The sequence below is a fragment of the Octopus bimaculoides genome, chromosome 9 (genome assembly GCF_046866305.1).
Source record: "Octopus bimaculoides isolate indiv1 chromosome 9, ASM4686630v1, whole genome shotgun sequence".
Classification (NCBI taxonomy): domain Eukaryota; kingdom Metazoa; phylum Mollusca; class Cephalopoda; order Octopoda; family Octopodidae; genus Octopus; species Octopus bimaculoides.
This window is the reverse complement of record NC_142936.1, coordinates 28,882,294-28,892,345: the sequence shown is the minus strand read 5'-3', so window position 1 is coordinate 28,892,345 and position 10,052 is coordinate 28,882,294. Positions and strand designations below refer to the sequence as shown.

The 10,052-nt window shown below is 42.4% G+C and overlaps 1 protein-coding gene across 1 annotated transcript; it reads right to left on the bottom strand.

Annotated features, from left to right (window-relative positions):
- Positions 1 to 2,519: 2,519 nt before the first annotated feature.
- Positions 2,520 to 8,523, bottom strand: LOC149134028 (uncharacterized). Its single transcript, XM_089357301.1, has one exon. The coding sequence runs from the start codon at positions 8,202 to 8,204 to the stop codon at positions 6,303 to 6,305; it is 1,902 nt and encodes a 633-aa protein (XP_089213427.1). The 5' UTR covers positions 8,205 to 8,523; the 3' UTR covers positions 2,520 to 6,302.
- Between the last annotated feature and the right edge of the window lie 1,529 nt (positions 8,524 to 10,052).

The window sequence follows — 10,052 nt, the reverse complement described above, 5'->3', positions numbered from 1 at the left end:
TAATCATAGAAGAACGCGTCTGTTCTTCATCAGATGATGCATATAACTTCATAATCATAGTGAGAACGCGTCTGTTCGCTAGCAAAAACAAAACCATTAAAGGGATGGAAGTGTATTAGGAATTTAGTTAGTGGGTGGGGTGAGAAGAGATTTATGGCTACCAACCTAGCTAGCGGCCGGTCAAGATGTAAGTTGGAGACAATTAGGTGGTTCGTTATCAACGACTAAAGATAGAGTGTCGGAAATGATATATGTATTTTTTCTACGTGTTTTACTGTTGTTCGTTTTATCACCCTGGGGTTAGAGAGATGACTAGCTAGAAGTGAAGTCGAGACAAAGGAAATATAGGCAATTAAGTACAAGTATGAGGGAAGCATACACTTGTTAAATTCCTTACAAAACTAGAATTCCATCAGGAAAGTAGAACTGTAGCAAGCCTGACCAGGCATATATGGCAGTTAAAAGAAGCAGAGCCTTCTCATTTTAAAATTTACTGCTCTGTTCTGGAAAAGGCAACCCAAACAGACACGGCGCACAGATGTTCAATGGGGTGTAATTTATACTTGAGTGTGTGTATGTGTGCAAGCATGTGTGTCTGTGGATTTTTAAACAAAGCATATGAGTTTTTGGGAGGCTTAGTTAGAGAGAAAAGAAAAAAAGAAAGCATAAAGAAAGATTCTCTTTTAGAGAGAAAGTGCTTGCCAAAGCACATTGTTGAGTTTTATATAGAGCAACGTAATTTGTAAAGTGCGATCTTAAACAACTTCAAGTAAAACTTTCAAAGGCGAGGTTGGAAAGCATTGTTTAAAATGTCAGAGCGTAGGTACCCCGATGAACTTAATCAAATTTGCAATGCAGACCTTCCCGTCACTCTACCAGCGATTAAACAATGAGGATTGAAGCAATCTTGTACTTTTAAGCCAGTATTCAGTTTCATGAATTTATCTACGAGTGTTTAAATGTGCATGGACTAAGAGATTTTATCAACGCAGTATTCTGGCACGCAGTATTCTGAAATTCTTTACTGCAATCTAAATTCCGATCAGATATGGAACTATTGCCTTCAGGCATGGTCATAACCTATTCCTACCTAATTCTAATATTGCAGCGAACCGATATAAGCAATAAGAGAAATGAGGTAATATAAAAACATGATTGAAAATATGAAAGAACAACAAATACATTTGTATGTATATGCCAATATGGTTGTATAAGAGTGTTGTGTGTAGATGAATGTGTGAGAACTGTGGATTCTGGAAAAGTGGTTCATTGTAACGTTACTTATAAAATCCCGTTGAAGGTTCCAACCATTATCGCATAAAGTAATAAATGAATAAAATGAAAATACGAAAACAGAAAAAATGTTTAAACGAAAGCAAAATGATAAAATAAAAGAATTAATAAATAAGAAAGAGAAAGCAAGAAAAAATTGAAAATTGAAGATAAGTGCGAAAAAACCCCGACTAAGTCGAGAAGTAATACATTAGAGAGCAAGGAGTAATTTACCAAAAACGAAAATGATAAAAATAATAAATCAGACCATATTAGAAAAAAACGTAAACTCTACAGAAAGTGTAAAAATGTGCGGTGATTGTTTCTGACGAAAGGACAAAGATTTAGGGAGAACATCAATTACTATATGTGAAATAACATTACGACTCTTCATTAACGATGTATGTAATCTTTTCTGCTTTCCAGAAAGAGATCTTGGAAATGGAATAATATGATGAAAGAGGAACATCAACAATAACAAAATATAAAACAATGAATACACCTAATACAGCAGCCACAGCAGCTACAACAACGTTAACAGTAAAGCTATAGCAACAATAGTAAATAGATGGAAAATTAAAAGGATGAAAAAAAAACAAGGATAAGATGGGGAGAATGAGTGCAATGACTTCATGCCTTCAGTTAGTAAAGTGAAACAAAAACAACAGTAACATGATAATAAGAATAAAAACAACAATAACAGCAAAAATTATGAATCAGGCATTTTAAATAAAATAACAAACAAAATTAGATGTTTAACAAATGAAGATGGGGAACGTAAAGCGAATTCATAACTTCTGCTACTAAAGTACAACATTAACAACAACACTGGGAACAATAACAACAACTACTAACAAAAATAACAATAACAGACAAAGATTTCCGAACCAAGGAGACGAAAATAAGCAGATAAAAATTTGATGACTAAGAAATATATATGCGTGCGAAACAGGTGAAAACCTCTGTCACCAACGTAAATTGAGAAACAGAAATAAAAAATAAATTAAAAAAGAAGTTGAAAATGGTAAAAGAGGAAGAACAGTGTTCTATATAAGAAGGAAAGAGAAAAGAGAAAGAACACAGTAGTATGTAAGATATTATTAAATGAAAATCTTGATTCTTCTGTTCCGGTGACATTCACTGTTTTTCTCTGTTTGTCACCACAGTCAACAATGACGTCGTCGTCGTTGTCGTCAACATTATCATCGTAATAATAATAATAATAATAATAATAATAATAATAATAATAATAATTAATTCGTTTTATTGGCCACAAGGGCTAATATCAATTAAAAGCATATAAGTACAAAGACAGGACGAAGGTTACAAAAGGTTTTGTCCGAAAAGGTAGGAAAGTTCGTCTAAACAGAGGAAGAAAACGGAGAAAGATATAATAAATAAATAGATAAATAAATAAGTAGAACTCCCAAAGGGGGAGGCGCTTCGAAAAAGGAAAGGTTACACGTGGAAAAACCCATAAAACCACGGGAGCCTGGTCAGAAAAAAATAAGAAAGGGGTATAGAGCCCGTTCTCCTTTTACATTACCTTTTTTTTTCTACAGGTGTATTCTCAGAATTGGTCCGTTTATACTGGCCATTTTTCCAACAGTCACCCATCTTTCAACGAATTTGCTATGAGACAGCACTTCCCTCTCTACTCTCATCTTCCTTTTCAAGTGGAACTTGAAAAAGTTGATGAGGCCTTGGCCAAAGAGGAAAGTGTCTGTCTTTAACCCTTTCAAACGGGTCCACCATATCACCTCTTTCGCTACAGCCACTAGGCATAGGAAAATTGCCTTGCCCTCCTGGTTAAAGGAGGTCGGCGGGTCAATTCTCACGATGGATCTAGCTGATAGCCGGATCCGTCCTACACGTGACAGTAGCTGTTCGATATAGATCCACAGGTCAGCAATGCTCGGGCACTGGACGAGTGCGTGCAGAACGGTTTCGTCGTCCTGAGCGCACCTCGGGCAGGCCCGGTTGACGGCACTTCCATGTCGGTAGAGTTTATCTCGAACAGGTAGCGCACCTCGGTAGCACTGCCAGACGAGGGACCTTTGGAAATTATCCTTGGGCCCCGGCCCGAAAGTTCTCCTGAACAGACTGCTTAGCTGATTATCCTCGATGCCTAGAGTTTCCCCGAGAACGTCGTCGCACTTTTCTCCCACTAACCCTCTATAGAAAGCTAGAGTGGATCTACTACCGATCGCACTGCCCGCTTGACTGAGGGCGGTGAGAGCTTGGCGGCACTCGAGGTGCCAAGCGCCCTTTCTCGGTCTACGTTTGATCCAGGATTGCAGCTCTGTTAAAGAAACGAGTTGCGGAAAATCGCGTCTGACGAAAGGCGACCACACCTGTTCACCGTCCAGGAAGCGCCTGAGATGTCGTAGCCTGAGCGCATGTTTGCGCATCAGCAACCACGGCATGCCAAGGCCTCCGTTCAGCGGCTGTTGACAGCAGATGGAGCGCCTGACCAGTAGTACCTGACCCTTCCACAAAAAGTTGAAGAGCAAGCATACCATCTTGGTTAACCAGCGGTCGGGACAAGAGACGACGGTCAAACGGTAATAGATGACGGATGCGATGTACGCATTCGCTACCTCCGCTCGACCTTTCAAGGAGAGCTTCCTCTCAGCCCATTTCTGGGTGAGGTTGGCCACCCTGTTCGTCACTTCTTCCCAGTTTTTCTCCAACTGGAGGTCCGGACCGAACCAGACCCCGAGCAGTTTAACGGGTCCGTCTGTCCAGCGCCCTACGACGCTGTTGGACGGCATGGAATTGCCCCTCCAGGTGCCTAGTTGCAAGCCCATTGACTTTTCCGCGTTAATTTTCGCACCTGTCACCGCTTCATACTCGTTTAGTGTCTCGCCAATCAGGTCAATATGCCTGTGGCTCGACACCATCACGGTAACGTCGTCGGCATAGGCAGACACGCTCCTTCCACATCCCAGATCACGGGGGACGCCCCTCAAAGCCTCCAACTTCCGCAGTAATGGCTCGAGAGTCAATACATACAGAAGGGAGGAGAGAAGACACCCTTGGCGAACCGAACGCGAGATGTTGAACGGTTCCGATAGATGGCCGTTCACCCGTATGACCGAGCAGATGCCGCTGTATAAAGCAGCTATCCACCCGCGGAAGACCGGACCGAAACCAGCTGCCTTGAGAACAGCTGCCAGGTATCGATGGTCGACCCTATCGAAGGCTTTAGACTGATCTAAATTGATCAAAGCCCCACCCGCGCCAGCTTCGTTACCCACTCTCTCTATGATGTAGCGCATGAGATGGAGGTTGTCGTGGATAGACCTAGTCGGCACAGCGCATGTCTGCGCCTTGCCGATCAGTTTGCCCACGACAGGCGCCAATCTCTTGGCTAGCACCTTGGCCAAGATCTTCAACTCTGTGTTGAGCAGAGTGATGGGCCTAAAGTTCCCTATAATGTCCCCCTTGTTTGGGTCCTTTCTTAGCAAAGCCACCACTCCCCGACAAACAAAAGCAGGAATTCTCCCGTTTTGTTGCCAGTTGCAGTAGACGTTTGCCAAGACGCCCGCAAACAAGTCTGGCATTGACGTATAAAGCTCGTAAGGCAGACCATCCAAACCCGGCGATCTACCTCTCGTGCAGCCTTTCATCGCTTCCCGTACTTCCCAGGCAGATATCGGTCCTTCGCAGCACTCGGCCTCGCTGGTCGAGAGTTGCGGCAGGTCGTCTAGGTACACACCAAAATCTGTTCCGTCGTCCGTCCTACCATTTGTCCCGAACAATTGAGCAAAGTGCTGCTGAAAGGCCGAACACATCTGCTTCGGTCCCGAAATCTCGCAGTCGTTCTGGTCCACCAAAGACCGAATGGTCGCTCTGTTGCCACGCTTCGCCTCAACCACGCGGGCCCATCGAGCGGCCTTAGTCCCCTCCCCGCTTACCGAAAGTGCTTTAGCTCTGACAACGCAGCCTTCATGCTTGGCATCAAAGTGTTGGTCGAGGGCCAACTTCGCTGCTAACACGTCGGTTGCGATACCTGTCCCAAGAGCCTCGTCTAGTTTGTTAACTAAATCCCGCTCTGTTTTCTTACGCTCTACAGCTAGAGCCTTACTAAACCTAAATTGATTCTGCTCTAATTGCCCGCTTCAGGGCGAACCACCAGTTGTTGTTGATGATTGCCCCGGTTAAAGCCCTCTTAACTAATAAACTAATCCGGTCTCTGTAGGCTTTGCACGCCGTTGTCGACGTGTTTAGCTTCCAGTAACCGGGGCCTTGTCTATGGAGCCTATCTAAGTCGACCGTACAGATCACGAATTTGTGGTCCGTGTAGCCGACTATGTTGAATTGTGGACACCCTATGCTATCCTTATCCGCTGGCCTACAGAAAAATCTATCTAAGTACGATCTAGACGACCCGATGCGATTAGTCCAAGTCCACATTGGCACATTCGGGTTGTCTAGTCGATACCTGTCGGAAAGCTGAAAGCGTTTGAGCAGGTTGGCGAGGCTCTTGCATCCCCCTTTCCTATTAGATGCTCCCGCACCCACCCTATCGATACGTTCGTCTAGGACAGCGTTCCAGTCCCCAACTAGCACTAAAGTGCGAGAAGTACCTAGGAAAACCTCCAGACGTTTGAAATAATCCGACTGCCCTGCTCCTGTCGGAGCGTAGGCAGCCAGCAGTCTGAAAGCAGCGCCATCACTACTATCGACGTCCAGGACCACCAACTTACCTTCCGGATCCAGGAAGACTGCCCTTATTTTCAAGTCTAGGCCTTTCCGAAATAGCACCGCAGTACCTCCACCGCCCGCTCCCGGCCGACACGGAGATAGGAAAATCTCGTACCCGTCAAAAAGGGCTGCGAGTTCCTTCGGGTTGGAGAGCCTGGTTTCGCTAATGGCTGCTACATCTACACTGTAAAACCTCAGGTCGTTCAACAGGTGACCTTGTTTCCAAGGCGACCCGAGGCCTCTCAGATTTATGCTTCCGATTCTGAGAATTACCATGTTTTTTTTTTTTTAAAAAGGAAAGTATTAGAGGAGAAAAGGCTCTACTTACTGTTTTCTGGTGGGGTGGCTCCCCTATGTTTTCGTGTGGGTGTCTCCACTAAATTTTGATAAAGGCTCTGGGAGAAGCTTCTCCCTAGCGACCCAACATCATTCGGAAACTTTTCTTTTATTTTATTATAGTTTTCTTGGGTTATTTTTAGTGTGAGTATGTGTGCTGGTGGTGCGTTGTGTAGGGGTATAATGAAATTTGTGGTGTTTGCATTTGTATTGTTTTTTAAAAAGTCTAATAAGCGTTCATTTTTTGTGTTGATGGCTGTTACGTTTGTGGTGTGTGTGAGTGCTGGTGTTTGTGGTGGAGAAGGTGTTGCTATTTGTTGTGAGTGTGTGTTGTTGTTGCCGATGATGTTGGGAAGCTCACCTTTTTCGCGCCTCCCCTCTTTGTCAATTGTTTCTTTTGTCTTTCTTTTTCGTTTTTTTGTTGGTGGTACAGTTTGCCACTTCCCTTTTTCACTATCAGTGTTCGCACAATCCGAGCTGATCTGATCTGGAAAGGGAATGTTTGTCGGATCTGATGAAGATTCTTTTACAATTTCTGTTGTTGCTGGTTCTGTTATCTTTTTTGGTGTGGAGGTTCTTGGTGTTGGTGTTGGTGTTGGTTTGGTGATGGATGGAGATGGTGGTGTCGCTTTTCGTGGTGCTGGTGGTGATGGTGTTGGTGGTGATGGTGTTGGTGGTGATGGTGTTGGTGGTGATGGTGTTGGTGGTGATGGTGTTGGCGGTGATGGTGTTGGTGGTGTGGAGGCTTTTGGTTGTTGTTGTTGTTGCTGCAATTTTCTGTTTTTGTCTGCCTCCATTCTTTGCTTGTAGATGGGGCAGTCTCTTTTTAAGTGTTTTTCACTGCTGCAGAGGTAGCACTTTGGTCTGCGCCCCTCTACTGCAATGTGTATTCTACTGCCATCCGGCAGGTTTATGGCGTCGGGTATGGTATTTATGCTATCTTGTTCAATCTGAACAAGGAGATGCATTTCCATGCCCAACCAGTTTTTTTTTTCTTTTACTCTGTTCACCTTTAGGATAGTGGCAGTCTCTTCAATGTCGAAGAGCATAGCTGCCACTAGCCAGGAGATGTTCAGTTCTGGTGGCACATGATTTATTTTTATTTCTGTCACACGTCGACCAAGGTATGTCGGCACGAGTAATAATTCTTCCGCCTTTAACGGTGTTGTAGAGTGCCGGATGGCATCCTCTTCCGTTGGGAAGCGCACTTCCACTGTTCCAAAGCGCTTCCCTTTGGTTACGAAGCTTTTTTGGCCCCATATCGGCTTTAGAGCTAACTCCAATCTCTGTGGAGTAGCATTCTCCATCTTTTGGTATTTTGTATTGAATACCTTGTATACTATTGTTTTTCTTTTCGTTGCTTGTATTAATGCTTGTGGAGTGTTAAGGAAGACATTATTGCCATCCCTTCTTAACAATTCCTTGGCATTCTTTATTTCTGCCATTGTCACTTGGATTTCTTCTGAGCTCTGCTTAGCTGCGGAGGCGAAACCGTTACAATGGCTACTGGTTGTGGTCTTGGTACTGTTGCTCGTGTTGTTTACTTTGTTTTCTTTGTTCTTTTTTTCCTCCTCCCTCTCCGGTGTAGAAGCAATGGTGGAGGTGAGGGCTGGGAAGTCAGCAGCAGAGAGTCTGTTAAACAGACCTGAATCAGGAACACTGTCCACTATGGCGTCAGCTGGGCGAGGTGGAATGTGACTTGACCTGTCATTCTTTTTGTCGGGGAGTGATGTAGAGAGAAGAGAACAGCTGGCTGCTCTTTTCACTGGCATTTTGCCTTTTATGGCATTAACTGGACGGGGTGAAAGAAGACTTGACCCGTCATTCTTTTTGTCGGGGAGTGATGCAGAGAGAAGAGAACAGCTTGTTATTTTTTTTTCCGACATTTTTCAGATATGATACGTGTGAAATGTGAAAATGGAAGTTTTTCAAACGAAGAATTCACCCCTAAATGGGGGAAATCTCGCCTAACCGACTAGCTCCGCAAGAACCTAGTCGGCTTGGCTACAACAATATATAAAATTTAAAACAGATTTCAAAAGATTTCCGGGTAAAAACGTCAACAACTTACAGAGCTTCGGGAGACACGTCCATTCGCTTGAACAATAATAATAATAATAATAATAATAATAATAATAATAATAATAATAATAATAGCTGTCGGTTGGACGTGACAACGGCTGGACGTGTTCTTCGCTGCTCTAACCTGTCAGCAGCTGGAGATACAGAAACACTAATATAACCTAGCAGGACAACTGAAAAATAACTGTAAGAGACTGGAATATCTACAGTTTCCCGTGAGTATTTTGAATTTCCTTCAAAATAAGATAAGGAACTTACATATCTCCAGCTTTCGAACACATAAACGATTAGCTTTAAAACCTTTAATATCAACAACTTCTGTGAATACCTATCCATCCCTTTCCCCCTGAGTATTCGAAAATGTAAACATCCTCTTTATTCCAAACACTACAGTTTCCTCTGTTCGGACAGACAAAAAATCATCTCCAGTAAATTTTAAAACCTTAATATCTACAATTTTCTGTGAAAAAATTTTACCTTCCTTTTCTTTCCGTTTCTTCTTCTCTGAATATTCGAAAATGTAAACATCCTTTTTATTGCAAAAAAACACCACAGTCTTCTCTGAACGGACGTACAAACGAACACCTCAAAATATTTAGAAACTTTAATATCTCCAATTTTGTGTGAACATTTTATCTTTCCTTCTTCCCTGACTAATAGAATATGTAAACATGCCTTTTATTGCAAAAACACAAATGCACGATAACAAATTAAGGAAGTAAGCACCTACCAATATATACATACTGCACAACTACAAAAACGTTTAAAAAGAAAAGAAAAATTCCAAAAGAAAAAGAAATTCAGAAATTCAAAAATCCCACAAGGTGAACATCTCTTCCTCTTACTATTCCCCAAAACTGGAATATTTACAATTTCCTGTGAATATTTTAAATCTTCCGCAAAATAAAATAAGTTAGGAAACTTACATACCTACAGCTTTCGAACACACAAACGATCAGCTTTAAAAAAAATCTTTAATATCTACAACTACTGTGTGAATACCTATCCTTTCCTTTCTCCCCGAGTATTTAAAAATGTACACATCCTTTTCATTGCAAAAGTCCTGCTGTATTCTCCAACTGGACAAGACAAACGAACATCTCAAGAAAGCTTAAAAACTGTAATATATTACACAAATACGTAAACACACCTTTTATTGCAACAAAAGAATTGAATTCAGAAATTCAAAGATTCAACGACATGAATATCAGTACATATACATAATTATCATTATTGTTTTTTCTACCAGTAATTACAAATAGAACAGGTTGAATTGCTTCTTTTCAAGGTCAAAAGAGCGCTCTCAGTAGTCACTGGTAGTAGTAAACACATTTGGCCTCTGGTGACCCAAAGGCTGAGAAGAGTCTTTTGTCTCTATGGCTGACCTCCCCACCATCTGCCGAATCTATTTATAGACCTGTAGAATATGATCAATTCACCAAGCTGTTACCCAACTATTTCCTTCAACAACCACATATTTATGATTACAAGACAACAGTTGAAAATGAAAATAATGATAATAATGAGCACCAGCCTTGACAGCGGCTGGACGTGTTCCTCGCTGCTCTGACCATTCAGTAGCTGAAAGCCATAGAAACACTAATATGACCCAGCAGGACAACGGGGAAAAAATAACTCTCAAAGACTGGAAT

What these genes read in the sequence shown, in the direction of transcription:
- LOC149134028 (XM_089357301.1), bottom strand. Translation starts at nt 8,204, where the DNA reads ATGTCGGAAAAAAAAATAACAAGCTGTTCTCTTCTCTCTGCATCACTC.